Source organism: Pezoporus wallicus, unplaced genomic scaffold (assembly GCF_028554395.1).
Source record: "Pezoporus wallicus isolate ANWC-B61680 ecotype Strahan unplaced genomic scaffold, APGP_CSIRO_Pwel_v1 contig_818, whole genome shotgun sequence".
NCBI lineage: Eukaryota > Metazoa > Chordata > Aves > Psittaciformes > Psittacidae > Pezoporus > Pezoporus wallicus.
Window position 1 is genome coordinate 2803137 of NW_026636248.1, and position 23876 is coordinate 2827012.

Here is a 23876-nt window from a genome sequence, read left to right on the forward strand (position 1 = left end):
TTGCTGTATTTCCTGAGGAGGTTTCTCCCTAAAATGGTTATTGCCTAATCAGAAGTTCAAAGTAAAAGCTTTTTTTGATGAAAGTGCAGTATTTTATCATTCTTGTTTCTAAGATTAACTTCCTCAGTTTGCATGGGAAGTTCAGTAACACTTGCATATTGACTCAGGCAGGCTGTAGTAATTAGGGTAAGTTTTAGTCCACCTCTTACAATATCCTTTAACCATTCAACATTTTCCTCTGTGACTGGAAGCAATTGAATTTATGTCCCTTAACATAAGGTGGGACAAAGTAGCACAGCGAGATACAAGCTCTTGTTAGGAGTGCTTCCGATTTATACATGTTAGAGGATTTCTATCTAAACTACAGAGAGATGGGCAGGTATTTGCCACCCTGTGGACAAGCTACAGTGTGACTGCAGGAAAGGAGTGACCTCAGTTTGTGACCATTGCATTGTGCGGCCATGGCTTTTACCCTTCATTCAGCAGAAGGTAGTTTTAGCTGGGACTGGAAATGAGGGCCAGTAATGAAAGGCAGGTGATGAGGTACCTAGACACTGCATGGGGAGGAACTCCTGGAGGTCGGCAGTGACTGAACTTTAAAAAGACAGTTTGTTGACATGTGAATTTAGGAAATCTGCTTTTCTGTGCTGTTGGGTATCATGGCTTGATTATTGTGGTTCTCTCATCACTTAAAAGGTTGAGTGTAAGCTTACCCTGTAGTTGAAACATTGACAACTTCCCTCTCCCAAATTGATTCACTGTTGGCTAAACAGAGAGACTTGCACTTAAGCTGTAGCCTTTCCTTTAGAGAAGCCATTAATTTGGTTTTCTCCTATGGCTGGTTGCTTGGTATCCACAGGAGCTTATGAGAACTTAGTATCTTTATTCTGCTGTAAAAGTGAGTTGGCAGCTTCAGAAGTTGCTACCAGCACAAATGCAGACAATAATAACCATAAAAGCCTACTAGACTTAGGAAAATGGTTTAAATGTCGCTTGAAGAATTTTCCTTTAACTAATTGTGCAGTTAAGGAATGAGTTTATAGAAGGAAGAATATAAATGCTCAAAAATCAAGTTTAGAAAATTTTAACTTATTAGTTAAATTTGATTTGCATGCTTGCAGTTTAAAGAAATTCCTAATTGGCTAACTCTACTTCTTTGTAATTTTTCCTTGCTGGTATATTTTAATGTAACTATTGATTGGCTTGTGAGCTTGCAACGAAGTTAGAAATATTAGTTTATAAATGCTGATTTGCACAGAAGTTCTGTGAACCAGTTTGTGAGATTTTTTTAATTATTTTTTTTAAGAAACCTAGTTCTTGCTGACTTGAGAGCTTTTCCTTTCATTTGCAAGCAGTAGATGTTACTGTACCTCGCATACATTTGCTCTAGGCAGTGTCGGAGTGACGGGAAAAAAACTGTCAAACTGCTTTCAGAAATGGCAAGAAATTGTCGGCCCTGGAATTGTACAGCAAATCAGTAAATGTAGTACCTTGAGAATAATGCATTTTCTGTCAGTCTCCTTTTTAGTGAAAGTGCACAGAAAGCCCCAGTGATTAGAACTGAGAAGTATTGTCACATAATTAACTCTTTAATTTACCCAGGGGATTTTATCAGTCTGTTTTAAATCTGCCCACATGACTAGTGTAAAGAACATCAGGTCAGGTGGGCAGAAAAGTCTAGAGAAGTTGGCCATCTGTTTCTCCTTCTGGACAGATGTTGTCAGTGGGGAGCCTCCAGTCTGAGGGAATCGTAAGACTGAGCTCCCCACCTGGTCCAGATGCTCTATGATTTTAGGTGGGCATGGTTTAAGAAGCTGCTCTTTCACAAATACTTACCAGTCCTATAAGCAATGGAACAACAGGGGAAAACTTCAGACTGTGTTAGTGTGAAGTCTACTACAAATCTTCCTTATGTCTGTGCAAGTAAGGGCACGTCTTTTTTTACTATAATACTGGGCTGGAAGAGCAATGAAAGCCTGTAGCACAACCACAGTTGTCACCATATTTTAGTATCTGAGCAAATCCCTTTTGACAGGTACGTAGCAAATAAAAAACAGACTAGGGAGAATGTAGGCCCCCTCAGGAAGCTCTCGGGAGAACTGGCTACACAGGATTTGGAGAAGGCTGAGGTTCTGAATGACTTCTTTGCCTCGGTCTTCACTGGCAAAGGCTCTGACCAAACCACCCAAGTCTTGGAAGGCAGATGCAGGGACTGTGAGAATGAAGACCTTGCACCCACTGTAGGAAAGGAACTGGTTCGAGACCATCTTAAAAATCTGAATGTGCACAAGTCCGCGGGTCCTGAAGGAGCTGGCAAATGAAGTTGCGAAACCACTGGCCATCGTATTTGAGAAATCATGGCAGTGAGGTGAAGTTCCCAATGACTGGAAAAAGGGAAATATAACCCCCATTTTCAAGAAGGGGAAAATGGATGACCCGGGGAATTACAGACCAGTCAGTCTCACCTCTGTGCGTGGCAAACTCTTGAAGCAGATTCTCCTGGAAGGCATGCTAAGGCACATGAAAATCAACAAGGTGCTTGGTGACAGCCAGCATGGCTTCACTAAGGGGAAATCCTGCCTGACCAATTTGGTGGCCTTCTATGATGGGGCTACGGAACTGATGGACAGGGGTAGAGCAGTTGATGTCATCTACCTGGACTTGTGTAAAGCGTTCGACACTGTCCCACACGACATCCTTGTCTCTAAATTGGAGAGACATCAATTTGATGGATGGACCACTCAGTGGATAAAGAACTGGCTGGATGGCCGCACACAAAAGAGTTGTGGTCAATGGCTCAGTGTCTGTTTGGAGACCAGTAACGAGTGGTGTCCCTCAGGGATCGGTGCTGAGACCGGTCTTGTTCAACATCTTTGTCACTGACATGGACAGTGGGATTGAGTGCGCCCTCAGCGAGTTTGCTGATGACACCAAGCTGTGTGGTTCAGTTGATACACTGGAGGGAAGGAATGCCATCCAGAGGGACCTCGACACGCTTGTGAGGTGGGCTGATGCCAACCTCATGAGGTTTAACCATGCCAAGTGCAAGGTCCTACACTTGGGTTGGAGCAGTCCCAGGCAGAGCTACAGGTTCGGCAGAGAAGAGATTCAGAGCAGTCCTGCGGAGAAGGACTTGGGGGTGTCAGTTGTTGAGAAGATGAACATGAGCCGGCTTCAGTGTGTGCTTGCAGCCCAGAAAGCCAACCATATTCTGGGCTGCATCAAAGGGAGCGTGACCAGCAGGTCGAAGGAGGTGATCCTGCCCCTCTACTCTGCTCTCATGAGACCTCACTTGGAGTACTGTGTACAGTTCTGGTGTCCTCAACATCAAAAGGACATGGAACTGTTGGAACAAGTCCAGAGAAGGGCCATGAGGATGATCAGGGGACTGGAGCACCTCCTGTATGAAGATGGGCTGAGGAAGTTGGGGCTGTTCATCCTGGAGAAGAGAAGGCTGCGTGGAGACCTCATAGCAGCCTTCCAGTATCTGAAGGGGGCCTATAGGGATGCTGGGGAGGGACTCTTCATTAGAGACTGTAGTGACAGGACAAGGGGTAATGGGTTAAAACTTAAACAGGGGAAGTTTAGGTTGGATATAAGGAGGGAATTCTTTGCTGTAAGGGTGGTGAGGCACTGGAATGGGTTGCCCAAGGAAGCAGTGAGTGCCCATCCCTGGCAGTGTTCAAGACCAGGTTGTACGAGGCCTTGGGTGATATGGTTTAGCGTAAGGTGTCCCTGCCCATGGCAGGGAGGTTGGAACTAGATGATCTTAAGGTCCTTTCCAACCCTAATTATTCTATGATTCTATGACTCATGTTGGGTTAAACAGTGGCCTCAACTCTGGTAAATCAGCACCAAGCCCATTTTAAAAAAATCCAAAAGAATTTATACCAGTTGTTTACAGTGTGGCTTTTGAAACAAGTCAACTTCAAAAAAACTTGATTTTGGGGTTAGCTATAATTGCCTTTCTGTGAAACAAACAAATACTACATACAGTGTGATTTGTTCATGGGCCGGCCACTAAACCTGGAGTCACTGAATGGCTTGAGAAAACACCACCTCGTGTTATCAGGGTACAAATACTTTTGCATATGGTCCAAGTCTGATTCTCTTGAAGCACTCACTGCATGAGAAGAACTGACATTTATGAGTGTGCCAAAGGACAAAAAATTCAAGCACTTGGATGTACTTAGGAGGAAATTGGATTCTGTGGATTCAGTTGCAAGGGCAAAGCAGCCAAATCTTGCCACAAAAAGTGTCTTGGCTTGTACTGGTCAGGTTGCTTTCCTCATTAGAAAAGTTGAGGAAAACCGTCTGTCATGATAGCAGAGGGGAACTGATGAAAACAGGGAAAACTTCTTACTGACACATAAGTGGTGTTCCCTGCAAATTACAGACAGGCCTGTAACAATTTTAAGTTGAATTTTCTGGAAGGCAATGCCATCGGGTAGCATCATCTTGCTGGTTCTGTGGTGGCCCCCAGCACCAAGCCTTACAGAATACAAGATCAAATACACATCATAAGTAAGATGGTGAAGGATGCTTTCCTTTGAATGTGAACCACCACAGTCTTGAGTTCACAATGCAAGGTCATGCTGTATTTATTGGAGGGTCCACTCTGATACAACAGACTTTCTGAACGAGTGTGGGAAGTAGACACAGCTGGGCACTCTGAAAAACCCTGATAGCAAGAGCAGTCAGGTCACCTTTTCCTACTTGAACTGGTTTCTGCTGTCACATTGGTTGCAGGTGTCAAGGTGTTCTCCCAGCCTGTTGAGAAATTGTCAGTTGTTACTCCCGTTTTCTCTGCTCCTGACCACATGGATGTTAGTTGGTCAAGTACTGATGTAGGCTGTTATCCTCCTTCCTGGATTCTGGATATTTGCACACAAAGGAAGGAATCTTTCCATGCAGAACTTACCTCTTGAAAGTTCTCCTAGGAGAAAAATATTTCTGAGGAAAATATAGAGTGACATTTTTTTTCTGGTTTTACTGTTTTACTGATCACCCATCAAGCTTGAGAGGTCAAAAGATGTACAAAATGCACACTTAATGTGGTAGAACTCATTACCACAGCATGCTGGGGAGGCCAGCAGATAGTTCTGTCCAAACAGGGATCAGACAAATTAATCAAGTCTGGTAAAATCATGGTATGGTTTTAGCCACATGGCCTTCCTAAGGGGACTGAAGAAACATTTTTCTTGTAGTCTTCTGTGTCCTTAAGATCTACTTAAAGAAGGGAATTTCAACATACATAAAATAGCTTTGTTCAAGTGAGCATAATGTCTTTGCAGGTGTTAAATTTGGAAAAAATATTTGAGCTATTGTTTTAATTTGTGAACAAACCTGTTTGTTTCTTAATCCAAGTGTTAGTTTATCAAGCAGTGGAGACTCAAAGCTGAAATTCTCCATCAGGAAAACTAGACTGCTTTAGTTTGTTTTAGTAGAACTGACATGGAAAAAAATACGAATATCTACAACTGGAGACTTAGAGTGCATTACTGAATTTAATAAAGAGCCCTTAAGGCAGGCAGATCAGTTACATTATCCTGCAAGTTTTTTTATTATTATACAAGGATTTTTAGAAATTCCTGACAAAATTAATATCGCTAGACCTTTTATTAAAGGCTAATATCATGAGGATCATTGATATATAATCTTCATAGAATACCTGAGACTAGAAGGGGCTTCCAGATGTCTCTGGTCCAACCCTCTGCTCAGAGCCGGTGGAAGTAAAGCAGATTTATCTGTAAAGTAGCGTACAGATAAACTGCTGGTAATTGCGGCTCTAATGTCACTTTAAATAAGTTTGCCTGTGTATGGAATATAATTCTTAAAGTAAATACCTGAGGTTTTTTGTACATTGAGTTTTGCAAAATTGTCTCAAGGGTATGTGGATTAAGCAATACAGAGAACTTCTGTGTTGTGCAAGAAACTGGTGGTTGCTACAGTCTTCTCAGCCCTAGCTGTGAGGGCATATCAGCACTTTAGTTGAAAGAAAATGGGAGTATTCATAAAATACTCCATAAATTAATTTTTAAGGCATAATACCTGTTCTGCGGTAGTTTCTGTATGGCAAGAAATAGTATCATATGCATTGGTTGTAAGATCTTCTACATGATTACTTTTTAAGAATTTTCACCTAATCACATCCTTTCTGGTATCCCCTTGATGGCCATGGCTCATGGGATGTTAGTCATCAAATAAGGATCAGCTTCTCAAGACTGAGATTGTAAATCTAGCATACAGATCTAATTGGATTTGGGAACCAGAGCAGAGATTTGTTTCAGGGCTAGTGTGACAGTGCAGCTACATCGTGTGGTTTTGTTTATTCAGTTGTGTGTGTGTAGCATCGAGCAGGAGCAAAATACTGCATTTTAAGCAGTAAGTGGTTAAACACAGTACTTAGGCTTGCATGTTTTTTAAGTGGAATTTTCTGGAATGTCTTTTGTAGTGCCACAATGCCATCTACTGGCTCATTTTTTGTGGTTACTTTTCCCAAAGGGGTTCGGGGTTTTTTGTTCACAGGCTTAGGTGTAAGGTTTCTATGGTATTTTTAAATAGCAAAATAAACAAGCTGGCATCGAATGAGCAAGATAATTTTGGGATGCCTGTGTATGTTAAAGGCCATAATACATTACATATGTTAAACGATCACTTCTAATCTCTTGCCAGTTAATCTTTCCCTCCTTTTGTTAAAAGTAACTCTGAGATGATTAGTACTTAAAGATAAACAGAAAACGGAGATTCCTCCATTATGTCCCTCATAGTAGCTTTTGTGCAAGTAGCTTCACTGTTTTCTGTCTATAGTCATCCAGTTTCCCTTTTTGTTTCAATGTTTTCATACAGATTAATAGAAGACAAAGAAATGTGTAAACTGTCAAGTCACAGAAACTGGAATGTGTTGTAGTGGATATTATTTCTGACAGGAATCTGACAAATTCCTAGATTCAGTGTATTTCCCTTAATTGGCTCCTTCCCCCACCTTCCCCCATGTTCAGACTTTTCAAGATTCATCAACAACCTTCTAAGGACCAAAATTTCAAAGGCTTTCTAACAACTGTTGTGGAGAGGCATGTACTAGAAAATACGATGCTCAGTTTCAGGCTGCTCGTACCATAAATGAAGAGTGGGGAGTTATAAGAAGTTTTCATCAGTTCTTGTTTTCAATGAGCCTGCTTCATATTGTCTATAGGAGTAACTGTCTGTCATCCACTTGCTGCCAAAAGAAATGAATGGGCAAATACAAAAATAACTTCCAGAAACCCCTCAGAAACTGTAGATACAGGTAAACACTCTTGCTTCAGTTTCACTTCCTGCTTTTCCTGGAGAGTTTCCTGAATAATTGGTTAGTTTGTCGTCATAAAAAACTTCAGTTTTAATTTGTTTTCCCCCTGCGCGTTCAGTTTTTCCTCACAGAAGTTGTTCATAATCCTGCTTTTCTTTAGTCTAGTTGGGAGAAAGAAACACAGATAATGGCTTGTAGCACTTTGGGTTGGTTTTTAAATAAATCTGTAACTCAAGTAAAGCTTCAGGGTCATGATTCAAAACAAAACAGCTAAGAAAAAATGTCCAGCTGTTTCTTAAATGGCCTGTAATGACTGTAAATTCAAACATCTGTGCCCCTCCTGGCCTTTCACCCTCTATCTCACTGACCTTCAGAAGGTCAAGTGGATCTTGCAAGCCCAGTTTTTATCTGGTAGGAGCTTTGACTTGCTGACAGCTGTGGAGCATTTGCACTACGTGTGTGTACTGGTGGAAGAGCCGGAGTGCTTTTGGCCAGCTCATATGGAAATGAAGGTGTCTATGTTAAAGTTAGTGCTGGTGTGTGGCAGCAGGTTATTGCACTACAGTTGGCGTGCTGTACGCTGGGAGCAGTGGAGCTGAAATGATTGTACTTGGCACCCGTGTTGGTTTTGTCATATAAATGATCTGTGTCAGAGAGGTTGCACTGGGGAGCAGGTCTCGTTAGCAGCTCGGGCTTCCCAGTCCTTGCTAAACAAGCCACCCACAAGCCATATGGTAGCTCTGCTGAGGGGGAAGCCCTCTGTGGCGCTCCCATCACTGTGATGTTTGGTTTTGGCTGGGGTGTTTTGTTTGAGGAATGCTCTACTCTATCCTGTGCAGAGGAATGGAGGTTGCTTTCTGCCTATATTTGGAATAAGTGCTAACCTTTCACTCCTATTTGTTATCTGTGCCAGGAAATACCAGGGCAAGCCTCCATTTAATGTGACATTAAGTAAGGGAGAATTAGCAAAACCAGAAGAGCAAATAGGATTATTTTATACCACTATTCTGTTACAATCTCTGCTTTTCTTTTTCTTCTGCTGTCCTGTGCTTTTGCAAAGAAGAAAGAACTAATTAAGCCAGTTGCTGAAAGTGTTTTGCCACCCACACCACTGATAAGAACCCTTTGTACAGAATTAACTCTTACCAGCTGTGCTAAACTCAGTAATTTATCTTTGCCAAAAGAAAAAAGTGCTGCTGTCGTTTATTCCAACTAAACAAGTTAATGTAAGCTATGCTCTATATGCAAACAAACATAGATATCTTCTGCTCAAAAGCTGGAGCTTTTGCAAATAAATATTTTCTCCCTCGTTAATTCTGAGTGAACAGCACTGGGAAATCAACTCATTTGCGTATGGAACTGGCTGAGCACGGCTGCAGAGCAGTTTGATGGCAGGACACTTGCCTAAATTTGGGCACGAGGGCTTGGATTAGCTTGACGCTGTGCTACAAGTGTCATTTGCCTCAGTGCTAAGAGGCAGGGGTTGATGCCTGAGGAAAATCACGTGCCCTGAGAGAAGGGCTGTAGAAAGACAGAAGTTCACCCACTCTGACCTGGAGTATCTTCAAGAGGGATGGAGCAGTTCACTGTGTTTGTGGTTATGGCTTCACGAAGACTGCTTAAGAAAATAGTCACAGTTTTTGACTGGGGTACTGGTTTGGAAACTGAGCTGAACCAGAAAATTGATCCCAGGGTACCCAGGATGCAGTGGACAGCAAGTGACAACTCACAGTCACAAACCTTGACCAAAATTCAACAAACCCATCCTCAGTCCTAAAACATCAATGTCCTTCTTTCTCAACTGCTCCCTACTCATGTTTTTGAAAAGTGTAGGCAGCCCAGGCAATGCTTTTTTCCAGCTAAAATTCCAAATTCTGATGCATTTGGTTCTGCCTGTTCTCTGATGGTGTGAGAACAAGGATGTTTTGTGTGGTTTTCACTTGAACTCTTCAAAAAGAGGGGGCAAAAAAGGAAAAAAAAAAAAAAAAAAGCCCTTTGAGGCTTAGGTCACTTGCAGGTGTGGGATTTGGAGATATTAAACCAAGAGTGATGACTGAGCAAGAAAAACTAAGTCCTTGGATATCCTCCATCAGAGAAAGTCAGATAAACAAGGAAATTATCTTTGTGATTCTGTACCGGAACAGATGACTGTGGTTTAGTAATCTGTTAGAATTTTGCCAAAAAAGGAAATCTTGTTAATGCAGAAAAATAAAAATTAGTCGTTTCCTTATACACTTAGAGATCAGCTGAACACAGCAATAGGGGCTTATATTTACATAAATGGGATGCTCCTTTCTGGGTGAAGATTGAATCAAGAAAAACCTAAAACAAAATTCCTCTTTGGAAATGCACACACACATATATGTATTTCTAAAGATAAATTCAGTTAGTTCTGCTTTTTCAAATTTAATCGTGAAATTTGAATGTGCACAGAGAAAAGCTCAGCCTATAATCACATCCGAGGTATCTGCCTAAGGTATTATCAGTGCAGAGAAATCGACATATTGGAAGCTTTAAAGTAAATTGTTCCTTATATAAAATTTAAGTCTAATCCTTGGTTTTAGTTTTCTTGAACGACAGGGGGGAAAAAACCCGAAACGGAGTTTGTGTCTTATGTCTTCGAAAAGTGTGTATGGGACAGGATTGACATCTGTGTTTCTTCCAAAACACTGAAAGGCCTTGTTACTTTAAAATGGTATTAAAGCACCTGGCAGTTTTACAAAATGCAGTGTACCTGGTGCCACCCCATAACCAGCACTGGGAATTTCAGTGGGAGCAGTCTAAAGTCTTGAGGCAGATCAGTCACCACCAAATAATTGAACTGTAGCTAACATTCATTCATGTAAAAATTCAGCAGCTCACTCTCTTTTACCTCCCAAAATAAATCTTCAGAAGCAAATAAAAATGCAGGTTTTTAAATATTCTTGCGGCTGAAAGGCCATTAGCAAAACAGAAAATATAAATTGCTAGGTTAAACAATATTACAGTTGTGAATCACCTGAACTTTTCCCCTTTATGTTTGGTGGTTTGGATAAGATTCAGAATAAACAGAAACAGAAATCCAAATATATTTAGTTAAATGCTGTATTGCCTTACCAGATGTACACAAGTATGTTCTGCTTGAAATGAAAAGTATTTGCCTTATTTAGTGCATCTTTCTGTAGTAGGTGACTGTGCCAACCTGACTTAATTGCGGCAGTTTTCCTATGAGTTACAGTTAATCCTTTTGTTTAAGCATGTAATCCTCAAATCTGAGCTCTGATAGTAATTATACCTCTCCGTACTTCTGATACCTGTATATATTTCCTGTAAAATATAGGGCAGGGTCCAATATAAGGGCAGGGTCCTTCAAGGAGCAGTGTCCCCTCAGCTTCCATAGGAGAGCCCTCAAGCATAATACATGTTCTGTATTTGTTTACCATTTGTCTCACGGAGTTACTACTGCAGGTGTACGTGCATCACATGCTTTGGTACTGCAGGTAACTGCAAAAACTTCATGTTTATAAAAATCAAAGCACAGGTGTAGCGAATGTGCATGGGTAACTACTGTGCCATGATACTACAGGTATGAACTTTAAATGGAAGCAAGCACAGGCCCAGCTGGGATCAGAATAGCTACTGGCTTCAAGGCAGCAGATGACCAAGGTTTTCCATGCTGCCAAATCAAACACATTTTCTAGAACAATTTACATTGCCTTGTGCTGCTACACTGGCAGCATTTTTTTCACTGAAGACTTTGGCAGTTCTCACCATGCAGGGCTTAAACACTCCTGAACTGTTTTTGACTTGGGTGAGCTCCGATATCTTCTCTGGCATGTCTCTTGTATGCAGACATTCACATGCATTTTCCCAGAATTACAGCCAGCCAGTCTTGCTTTTCAGTCCTTAGTACCTGCTGTCTCGAGATGTTCTTAGCTCCTGAAGTTCAGCTTTTCCCAATGCACGTACTCTGGTGCCTTGCGCTTACTTTATGTATTGTTCACTTAAAAATATGGTGAAGATAAAGCATACAAGCTTTTCAAGGCTTTAGACAATCATCATTTAGACAGGCAAATCTCAGTTAAAGCACAAAAAGTCCACTTGCCATTTGGTGACTGGAGCTTTCTCTGAGTTCCAGTGGTTTGGGACAAAATGAGAAATTGTGCAGAAATTTTCTGGAACCTGGAGGGAGGATAACTGTAGAAGGTGATGTGCTGTATCAAGAAAGGGGGGGGCACAGGTGCGTAAGTCATTTTCTGAAAGACATTAACCTACAAACATGCCATATACATCCCTGTGCAACTGTTTTGCAGCCCTTCCCAGCAGCTCCATTGCTCAGTTTACATAAGAAGTATGGCTAAAGTTGATTTTTTTTAGTACATTGCATTTCTAGTATTTGACTTTAAATATTGTAAAATGGGGTCTTTAAATTATGATTGTTGTCAAGTGGGAACCAGCAGCTCCTTTTAGTTCTGCGGTAGTTCACACTGAAAGCCTATTAGTGCTACAAAATTACTTTAGCACGCTTCTCAGTGTTTATACCTGCCTGTCAGGACTAAATTTTCTTCAGTGTTTCATTCCAAAAGTCCCTCACAATTAGGGATCCAAGAGGACACCAAGGAGTGAAATATATTTCTTTCATAATGAGAGTTTAGTCTTTGTATGTATTGTGGGGTTAGTGTATCTGTGATACAGAAACATTACAGTATTTTCCTGGATGTAGTGCAGAATGTGTGTTTTGTGACAGTGGCTGTTGTATTATACTACTGACAAAAGTAAGGCAGGCACTCCCACTGGCATTGATGAATTCTGCTTATGTAGTTGCTACAAAACATAGGGTCCTCTGTGAATGGTTTGGGCATTTACATACCAAATGTCTCAGCATTACTAGAGTACCTGTTATACCACACTCAGCACAATGTTATCCAGGTCTTTGTCTGTATTTTCAAGTACTGGTGTTTTGTATTCTTTCTGTGCCACACTCCGTACCTTAACTGAGTGATTTTTTTCTTCTCTGCATGCTATGTTGAGATCAGCCTATATTAAGTTTCTCCCCTTTACCCACATGTACTGATTCTAAAAGATTTGCTGCTTCTGTGTTTGACTTTTTGAAGAGTTTGAGCTGCTCTGTGGAGGTAGAGGATTTATATGTAAATAGGAGAGAAAAGGCAAGATGCTGAAATACGTTAGCAGGTAGCAGGAAGAGAGGAGAGGTGGGAGCCTGGAGATTGCCAGGATGCTGAAAGCATGCAACGATCACTCTGGGTCAGAGTGTTACCTCTTCAGATTTGCTTCCTCCTTGGATGCGTGTTGTATCAAACCTTCACCTGGCTGTTAAAGCCCAAAATCATTCTTTGCTATCCTTTGACTCACTGTCTGACATCTTTCTAAGGTTACCTTTGCAGCAGCAGCAGCGGGATGCTTCTGCCCCTTCGCAGCAGGCTGCCACCTGTGCCATCTGCTGTTGGGCCCTCCGTACTTTAAGATGGCATTTTTCTTGTCACACTCCTTTTTTCTGTAGGCCAAAAGGCTTGCAAAAAAATGAGAGAAGTGAAACAGTATGACTTTACTGAAGGACCACATCTCTTATCCACTTGACTTTCTAATGTTTTTCTTTCTCTGTTGAGGATCCTTACTTGTTATTTCAAGCTATATCAAGTGTGTAGATATTTGGAGCAAAGGCTATGTCTGTCATGCCCATATTGTCTATAGGGATAATAATAGGTTTGTGTAATTAAAAAAAAAAAGTATATATATATGTTTACAGTATTTTACGTGTTAATCTTTGAGGGATTAGATGTGATTCTCTGCTCTTTTCACTGAAGAGTATCTCTTCAGGGAGACCACAGAATAAATTAATAAAAGCGTTAAATAAATACGTCATCCTGCTGCTGATAGGTTGAATAAAGGTGTACCAAGATAAAGTACATATGGTTCTAATAAAATTACATGATTTATCATCATTAAGAGAAGTAACTTTCAGACAAATTTTCGCCCATTAGCTGGTTTATTTTACTTCACACCTTCCTACTTAGTGAAAGCCAGACAAATGGTAGCTATAAATTAATTTTTCCTGCCTTTTCAAAAGCTTCATGTAGCTGTAGAAGATGTTTTGTCACAAAGGAAAAAAGAAAGCAGCATTTGCAAAATACAGGCAGAAGTAAATTATACAATAGTTCTGACTTTCCAGCTCTTTGCTTTCCTTCGCTTCCTATCCCACTCCTGTATAGACAAATGGAATCACTGAAAATAAGGGAAACATCTCTAAAATCATACAGTTTTTTCCATATTGATTCCAGCTCTGAGGAACTGGAATAAACTATGTGTTTAAGGAGCCAAGTGCAGTTTTTCAACATTCTTTCCTAAGCAAAAATAAATAAGGCTGCTGCTACAGTGTTTAATACGGACACAAAGATCTGGCAAAGCACCAATGTTATTGATGAGGTTTTATTTCCATTTGAGTTTCTAAAATTACTTTGTACCATACTGGTGTGTTTATTATTGCAATACAAGATAATTTCAAAAACTGCTGTATTCATTTAAAGAACATTAAACTGGCTTTTGTTAAGATGAAAAATATTTATGATGAAGTGTGCTGTATATAGCATATCTGGCTTTGGACGTGGGGAAAAAAAAAATGATTCTTAAAAACAGTAACAACTTCACATACCTTTGCAAATTGATTGGCATCATCCAACAGGACAGTAGGTAAACAACTGCTAACACTGTTGCCAGCTCTTAGAAGTAATCATTATTCTTGTACATTTCTGTTCTTGTCACTTTCAAGAACTTAATATGCATTTATAATCATTCACTTAATATGCATTTATAATCATAGTGCAAGAAAGTACTAATGGGTAACTTCTTCCTGTGGTGTTAGAGGCCAAGATTTGCAGCAGCATTATGCAACATGACTGTGGTGTCATCAGGGATTTTTCTTCCTAGTTAAGATTCAGCAGTGTACCTGTGAGGAACACTTGTCAACTTTTCAGGTGCAACAGGATGATCCAATCTGATTTAAAATATGTCTGTGTATGGTATAGATACGTTAATAAACAGGACTTTTTCTTTCTTCCCTGTAATAAAGAACCATGCAAATGCATATATTTGTGTGATCCATGGCTGTAGTAGTAAGGTAACCATTTCTTCCCTGCAGCAAAAGAGAGAAGATGGCTATGTTTCTATAGAGACTGTTTTTAATATATTTTACATACTTTTATGTGTATATATATATATAAAAAACAATCTACAGATATATTTATATATGTAAATGTGTTGACTGTGTAAAACCATTTTTTTAGTGCACTAACTTTAGTTATCATCTGCACTTAAAAAAAACAAGAAGCATTTTTTTTACTTCTCCTGTGATGACCCTCTTGGGAATAATTGAGAGCTAAAGAATTGCTTTCTTACGTTTTCATATTCCTGAGCTATGGTGACACTTTATGTGGTTAGGCTTTGTGTTTACCTATAAAGTAATTCTCTGTAGAGTAAGAGTGTTGCACCATCTCCTGTTAAGCCACTCCTGCTTTTGTCTGCCATTGAAAAATAAACAGTGCATGAAAAAAAAACCTGGGCTTGGTTTGCCTCTGAGGACAGAAAATTGCTCCCTAGAGATTTCTTCAGAAACTATATTTAAATAAGGGGACAGTAACTAAATAAGCACGGTTTGTTGATTTTGCTATTTGTGTTACAAATGGGGGAAGACATAGAAGGGACAGAGAAGGGAAGCTCCTCTGTACCACTCTTACATTGAGTTAGCTTAGAAAGCAGTGGTAAAGACACAAGGGTCTGTAGTCATACCACATTTATTACATGAGAACATACCTGATTGCAATTAGGAAAATGATGTTTCCCCATCATCAGTTGGGGAACTCAATCAAGATATGTCACCAGCTGTGCAAGGTGCTAACATTCCTTCAAGGGCTGAGACCTAAATTGTCTTTCCTTCTCATGTGTCACTCCTGCTAAGAGATATTACAAGCCAGGTTTATTGTCATTTTGGCTTTGCATTTGTTTACTGAAGCTGTGGACATCCTTCTGATCCACCTGATTTGGCTGTGCATTGCCGTTTCCTTTTGGACATTACTTTTCCTCACGTCTGCTACCTAGCTGCTTACCCAAGTAATTTTAAGGCACTGAAATTTGTCATTAAGACCTCACCTAAGCAGGTAGATAGTTGTTTGGTAGGAAGATAATGATGAGCAGTTCGGTAACAGTGAGAAAAAGTATCTTCATCAGGGCTCAGCAGGATTTGTTAGAGCTCACAGGTTATTCACCATGTAATTGCAATTCTGTTAAATACATGGGGAAAAGGGATACCTGGCCACCTTTGTATTGCAGAGCCAGCACAATTAAGGAGGAGAAAATTAAACACTGTGGTTTATGAAAGTCAACAAATGTTTTTCATCTATTATATGTACAGAGCTGTGAAGGAAAGATGCCATCATACCTTCCAGAGCAGTACCGTGCACTCTAAAATGACTAAGGCAAGTTAGAAAAAAGTTTAAAACCCAGTCACCGTATTTTCAGCTCTGCAGGAGCAGTCACTTCTCCCTCAACTCTGAGCTGCAAAGTAAATTCTTCATATGAATAAAACCCACAAGACACACCACATACCTTCAAAAGCTGAAGACCTAGTAGTAGTTTGCAAAGTCTGCAGGGTCTACTCCAGTGGCTGTGTTGGATAGGAAGGCAGACCCTTGGTTTCAGGCTACCTCCCAGGTCACCACGGTCCCCTTGCAGTTGTATCTATCACATGGCTTGGCATGAAAGCTATATATAACCTGCTCAGCAGCCACCACAGGTCTCCCTGAGAGTCAGGCACTGGTCAACCATAGACTGTTTTGAGAGGACAGAGTTGGCAATTTGACTGGATTTGGTGAATTTTTAGGGTGATAGCATGTTCTTCTAACGTCTTCAGGACATGGGGATCTTTTTTATCAATATTTATTCTACTTCTTTTTATTTAATTCTACTATTGAATTTTTACTGCACCTCCCCATACACATCTCTGATACTCTGTTATCTGGGGAAAACCTCTCATACTTCCTTTTCCCAATAGTGAGTAAAGATTCCCTGAAGAGGCTTTTCCCTGTAATTGCTGCTGCCAGCCACGAGCAAGGAAAAGTCCTGTTTCTGTCTGAACACATAAACACCTAATAACCAGAAAATGGTTGAGTTACAGGATGGACCAGTGCTTACTGTTCAGTCATTTATTTTTCCGTTTGTTGTCTCTTATCTGTTGACAAATCCCATTCTGAAACCTTGAGTCTTCTCCTGGATTCAGATGGAAGGCAAGATTAAGTTTTTCAAGTTCACAAGAAAAAAAATGACTGTATAGATTTGTCCTAAATCTCTGAATAAGGACAAATTGTCTGGTTTTGGTGGTCGGGCTTGTCAGACTTACTTTTAAAGTACATAATTTTGCAGGCAGAATTTAAACATTAAATAATTCAGTCAGATCCGAAAAGCAGCCTTTATATTTCTATTTATTACCTTCTCCTGATGGCAGAGTGGTTCTTTAGTGCACATTCTTTCCTGCAGAATTTAATTGCAATATGTTACCTTACAGAGGTAAATCAAATTCTGGGTAACAAAGTTGCTGAACAAATGGTAGAGCCTTTTTCCACAAAAGCTTCCTGTGATTAATGAAAATACCCTGACACTGACCTATGCACTGGCTGCCAGCCATCTACCAGAAGAGTACATGGTATGTGGTGTACAAGCTACAAACTCACATGATGAAAAAAAGAACACAATAGATAGCCACTTAAGTCTTTAAACTTGGAATGATACACAGTGATGCTTGCTGCTTAAGTCCTTTCTTTAGACTTAGCATCAGTGAGGACACTGTAAGAACGCTGTTTTGATTCAGAGGGTTAATGAGTGTCAGTGTGTAAATACTGGTGCAGTCCTTCTGCTGAGGCAGTGGATGTTTATTGATGTGAATTTTTCAGCAGCTATAAAGGGAAGGTCTGTTTGTTTTGTCTGAAGTGCATGGGAAAGGCTTGATCATAATGTTAGAAATTCAAGGCTAATGGTTTAAAAAATTTTTCATGTTTCAAAGTTCAGCTTAAAATGGTATGGCATGGCATAGCTGCTTTAAGGGAGGCAGCAGCCCAGCAAAGGCAGACAGCCCAGCACTGTGCATTCACTGAAATGCCCGCATGCCTGTGGTTTGCCAAGGAAGCAGCTCAACACACACATCTGTGGTTTCATGGCATTCAAGACAAGATGTACAGCAGTAGATAATATCACCTGTTGGCACAGGAGCAGCAAACAACAGGTCGTACCTTTCTCTTACATAGCCATCTGCCCCGGCTGAATATGATTGACTGAGAAGTCACGTACTCGGTCTCATCTATCTCCCCAGTTGGTGGAGAAAAAGAAATGCAATTCAGGTTTCAGCATTTTTATAATCCCTCTGAGCCTCCCATTAAATTTGCTCTACTGTGTGGGAAAGGATTAAAGATTCTTTGGGCTCCAAAACACGGTATACAGAAATTAAGTACTACAGCATGGTTTGTTGTAAGGCAGCAACTAAAGTGTATAGCTTGCCACATAACCCAGAGCAGCGAGTTCTCTTTGATAAGTAACAGTTGTTGACAGCTTAAAATTTCTGTTGGTAACGCATGCCAGAGTTGTGTACAGCCTTTGTTTTAAATATTCTGTGTGTAACATACTTCGTAAGTAATTTAAAATATAATCCGAGTCGTTCATATGCTGTTACTAACTTAGCTCAGTGCCAAAAGAAGGGAAATTTGCTGGTGAAGAGAACTTCTGTTCCTTTAAGAATGGCTCATAAATTCTCCCTTGTAATAAATATTTCAAGATTAAAATCAATGTGTTACAAGTTTCAGACAAGGCTGTTTATCAAAATGAAATAGTTCATTTCCTAAAAGGCAATATTATTTACATTTTATGTGAGTGTGGGCATAGATGAGAGATTTTTATTTAAGAGCAGCCAAGATTTTTTTCCCCCTCAAAAATGGTAAATTAAAAATGCTGCAAAATTGCTCTCCCTAATTTTTCACTATTTTGACATCCCGACTTGTTGTCAGGCTTAGTTTGTGCAGTATTCAATTCTAATAATTATATTGTACTTAGTGTAATTAAGCATCTAGCCTTTTTGTCCTAATTCCATAATTAAACAGAAGAACTTCATTTGTATGTATGTGGAAAGGACACAGAGCTACCGTGTACCCAGGCTTTGTGGAGGAAGTAGAGGTGAGAAAGGGCATAACAGATATTAAAAATTACATTCAAAAATTCATACTTTTAAAATAAATGTTTTCCCCTGCTTACGTTACCCTACTTGCATGAAACTTCTTCCTTCCACACCACAACTGTTAAGCAAAGAGCTGTGTGTGACTACTGCCAGCTGCCCATCTGTCTACAATTTACCAGTGTTACAATGCAGACTGGAAAGTACTAAAGAACAAGAGGAATCAAAGTATGAGTGTTGCATTTTTGTCATTTTTCAGTTCCTCATTGCACTAGAAAGCACATATATATGAGGTGTCAATACCATCTCATGAACAAGAGGTCAGTTCCAGTGTGTGTAAAATGTTACTGCTGAGCTAACTGTAACTGGTTTCACCCTGTGTAAGGCAGATTAAATTAGGACTCCAAAGGAACTGGAAAGCAATACCATACCATGGAGTTAATATCTAGGGTCTCCACCCAAAAAGCGTAGTGAGAAATACCTGGTGACTCTACCTTTTTATTTTTCATTATAGGCATATTTTCAGTTTTCTAAATACACAGCCTGTTTGCTTTTCCTCTGTAGTAACCTCCAATATTAACTAAATACGATCCTTTGAACAGTATTCCTCAATGTCATGATTTCAAGATTTTGTATTTGCAGATATGTTATATATCAGTTATTTTTCTTAACATCTAGGCTGAAACAAGATTATTTACAAAAATATGCTTATAGAAAAAAATGTCATTATAAAAAAGCTTAACATATGGGCTACTCAGTTCTTGGAGTTTTAAATCACTCTTACACGGCTGAAATTATGACCTGTTGCCTTTCTGGTTTCAGCTTTCTGATATTTTGGTTTGATTTCAGGTTACTATTGGGCAACTCTATTCCACGCAGAAACTGGTTATTGAGAGTCCAGAAAACACATAGGTATGAGAAGACTCCAATCCTGAAGCGACACTGGACCATCATCAGCATCCTACAGTGCCACATACAGAAGCGTAAACTCACTGCACATGTCTGAGCTTTTCTGTTCAGCAGAAGAAATGCCTGAGAGACTCAGTTTTTGGCAACCAAAGTACTATTTTCTAATGGTTCACATGTTCTAAAATATATTGCTGTGATTTATGATAGCATGTAAGGTAGTCTTGAAATGCGTGTGCTTGTGTGTTCCATGTGATGGAATAGTTCCTGCCCTACTTTGACAATAAAATTTCATTAAACTAGCTGTAACTAGATACATTTTTCTGCTGCTGACCTTGTCTCTCACAGAGCATGAAAGATGTGTTAAAGTCCCTCACCCAGTTACTAAGTTCTTATTGATAGTGTTCCATTTAAAAATACACAGCATGTTACTAAACACATAGTTCATTTGAAAACCAGGGATGAACAGTTTTCATTTCCTGGACCTTGATGCTTACAATAATCATAAGCTGTATATTGCGCTTTGTTTTTTTTTTTAAAGAGCATCCCTTTACATTTCAGGAGGTAACATAAAACTTTAAATAGTTCTTTTTGTACTCATAAGTACTTTGAGTTCATAATAGCCAGTCTCATCCTACTTTCAGCAATTAACAGATCAGAACAGCAGAATGCAAGACTTACATCACTGAGGCTTGGGAGCTTTAAAATACATTTTCACCATTGAGTCCTTTTCTAAATTTATGGAGGTGCAGCTATTGGCAGAAAGCCCCACATCCCTTTACGCAAGGTTTCCCTTGTTCACAAAGCTCCTGAATTTTGCAGGAGAAAAAGAACCTAACTACAACAATAACTCAAATGCTGAAAGTCAGGAATTGGCAGCAAGCTTTGCCTAGCAAAAGTGGAACACTCAGTAGAGTGTTTTATTGGCTATTATTAAAACTATAGAACAATCAACCCTTTTAAGACAGTACGTTAAAAAAAAACAAATTTAATCAGGTTCTGTTCAAGTCATTGCTGTGCTTGAATTTGTCTTCTGTTAGAAATTTGCAGAAAAACTAAGTAATACAAAGCTTTTTAATAGCATACAGGGAAAAAACACTCCTTTTTTCTTCAAGGCTTTGTTGTAGGGTTTTTTTTAAGAAGGGAGACAGAAACTCAAAACTAGATCCATGACACTGTGGCCTTTAAAAACCTCCCCTTATTTTTCTTGCTTCCCAAAAGTCAGCTTTGTTTAGAATTTTTGTAGTTCTGCATTGTTCAGGCTGTGGGATAACATTATTAAAGCAGAGGATAGACAAAGTGTCCAATTTAGAACAAATTCCCATTCCTCACTACCATCATTTAAAGTGTATTTTATAATTTTATACAGTTAGATTGAAATGTATAGTAATGCATTCCATTAACAATATAGTGCACGGAGCAAGATACCGTGACTACCTGAAACTACAAATGTAGCCTCCACTCTCTTTCAAATTAAAGGTAAATACAGTAATAATTATCTTCCTATTAAGTGTATAAGTACTGCAGTGTAAATTGCTTTTAGTGAACATTTTATTAAAATTGAATTTAATTAACCTTACAGGTAATACACATTTAATTCTGTGTTTTAAATCTCCACATTCACAACTGAGTAATTAAGTGCACTTAAGTAAATGGTGAAAGTGTAGGGGAGGAAAGGTTTGATTACCGTTTCAGGTTCCAGTGAACTCGCATGTAGTCAACATCTTACACTTTAGAGGACACAGGCCTGGAAGGGCAGCCAGTTTTATGCTCTAAGGAACTTGATCCCTAAAACAGTACGTGCAAAATCCTTGTTTAAAACAGCTTCGTTACTGAAACAAGCACTGCATACTGTTTCAAGATCTGAGAATGTATGCTAGGAAACAAAATAAACATCCTTATAAATAGTGTAGCCCTAATTTATAAAGAGGGACAACTCCAGTAATATTTTTGCTATTTGAACCTATGTTTCAACCATCTTCACAAAAAAAAAGAAAAAAAAGTTTGTTTTCAAGTAGAGAGGCCTTTTAAATACATAATAATTTCTTCCAAATACCAGTACCTTTCCAGTGAAGTTCTTTATTGATGCTTCCAGTGAGAATGCAGTTGTAGATGACAGATGCTGTCATACAGGTGTGCAGGCACAAGAATGTGTAATTTCTTATTAATCCCCTCAAAAGTAGTAGAAAGATTACTCTTCCTTTAATGCCTGAAAATTCTGCTGTTAAATTTTGGTGGTGGATACAGCAGTACTGCACTCCTAACTCATGCCATCTGCTCCTACTTTCTGTCTCAAGGTTACCGCTCAGATTATCTCCCTTAGCTATTCATACCTCCAAAAGATCAGTAGTAACCTTCAGGATACATTTACAAAGAGGGCCTATCAAGAAAATTTAAAAACAAACAAATAAATAAATAAATAAAAATCAGGCTCTGTAATTTCCCTCTCCCCAGATCTGTGGTACAGAGGTTTGGTAGCTTTCTCAGCCAAGGGGAGATTAGTCCTTATTCCAAATTACCCGTAGACTTACACACACTATTTATACATTACTTATTAGAACAAATGTAAGAAAACTGCTGCTGCCAAAGACCAAAAGCCTGTGTAATACTCTCTAACTTAACACAAGTGCAAAGTTAGAAACATATTAGCGTTTACTACTCAAAGGTATTAGCATTTAATACTCAAACATCACTGCATTTTAGATGTTTGTTCTCTGTTTTAGACAGATCTGTATGTTTCCTTACCAACACACATGTAAGTGCACACTCTCCTACTGTTAGTTATATGCCTATTAGTTGTTTGTGATTGGAAGATAACTAGAAATACTATGTTTTCCATGCCTTATGCCCATTTAAGTAATTTTGTTATAACCCGGTTCTGTATAAAAACACACCTTACCAAATGCTTTGTCATTGAAATCCTACAAACTACAAAAGGAAAATACTTAGAAGCCACATCTGGCTTATGAAGTCCAGTGCTGAAATAATAGTTGTAGGCTTGGATTACTTTAGTATTATGTTTGAACCCGCTTGCCCTATTCTTACTCATGGATAGGCATGTGCTCATTGTCACTGCTGGAGACAGCGAACTGTAGAGCTGGCACTGTGGTCCAGCCTCAGAGTTGCTGTGCTCTTACAACTGCACCTTCTGTGCTTCACCAGTTCCGTTTACGCTGCAATACTCATTAAATCTCTCTCTTGGCACGCTGTCAGGAGCTTTGTTGGATTTTGTTAAAGCAGTGTAAACAACAGGAATAGTTTAAACACAAAGGAATGATCCTATGACTTATGTACAATGTCCGCTATTATAAAAAGTGTATCCTTTTTCCTTAGAAGGGAGTGCAGTATCTTTACTAAAGCTGCAATGTCTTAGCGAAAACAAGCTTGCTTTTGTGTTATATTAAAAATGTTTCTCTGTCCCTGGTCTCAACATTTTAGCAAACTATTAACCTCAGCAGTACGCACCAAAATTTGACTGTTTACATGCCCTGAAGTTTGTCGTGACTTTTACAGTATAAACTTGGAAACAGTGCTCTGTAAGAAGAAAAAAAAAAAAAACAATTTGTCTAATATCAGTAACTGTTTAAAGGATAGGGATTTCTGTTGTGTGTTACAGCTTCCCAGGAGATTTTACTGCAATTGAAAACTCAGTTTCGGAATGCCCAGATCTATCAGAGGTACAGGTGTCCTGGAGGAAAGCAACTCGAGGGAATAGCATGTGAAAGCTTTACATACAGTGTTGAAATAGGCCAAGAAGTATTTTAACGATTTCTAAAAAGGTTTTTCTGTATAAAACCTCACCAAGTTTCCAGGCATTAAAAGCATTACATTCACCCTCTTAACATCAACAGGTACAATAATTTTATGGAGAAGCACCAGCCTCTCAACCTCCTTTCTGTAATGCGACATAAATGCACCTCCCCAGATACCCAGCACAGACCATACATCAAAACAAAGAACAGAGCCATGAAAGAGCTGTGCACTGACTGTTTTCCTGAGTTTTCCATAATGATCTACAGTGAAATCCTACCATTATTCACATTGGGAGTATACTGATCGCTTTGTTCCACAGTTCTTAACACAGGCATCATTATTTCATACTTTTAGGAACGTTTTGCTTGATGACATTTATAAAACTAAAAAGGATGGAAGGTGTGTAGCTCTTTTACTGAGAGTTTACGTTCTTTTTATTTTTTTTCGGTGTTTTAGAACACAAAAATGGTGCATGAGCCCTGGAAGCAGGAAAAATGAGAAGGCAGTAATTCTTCTACCACTGTGTATTTTCCACAACTGTAAGATGAAAAAAATTCAGAATTCTCAAACCTGTATCACAAACATGTTCACCTTCAAAGGATTCTGCAGCTTTCACAGAAAACTAAGTTATCATCAATGTGTGACAAGAGGTGCTTCTTTCTGGACTACTTACCTTTTTTACTGTGAAGCACACTATCTACTTACAAGAGAGGGAAGTGGTAT

At 39.3% G+C, this 23876-nt stretch overlaps 1 protein-coding gene across 2 annotated transcripts in view; it reads left to right on the top strand.

Moving 5' to 3' along the window:
* Positions 1–19714, top strand: part of LYRM4 (LYR motif containing 4) — a 92636-nt gene extending 72922 nt beyond the window's left edge. For both annotated transcript variants that reach the window (XR_008970904.1, XM_057399313.1), the window contains one exon: positions 19344–19714. Coding sequence is in view for 1 of the 2 variants with exons in the window: in XM_057399313.1 (XP_057255296.1) it covers positions 19344–19406 (63 nt within the window). In the remaining variant the exon portion in view is untranslated. The remainder of the gene's footprint in view (positions 1–19343) is intronic.
* The last annotated feature ends 4162 nt before the right edge of the window (positions 19715–23876 follow it).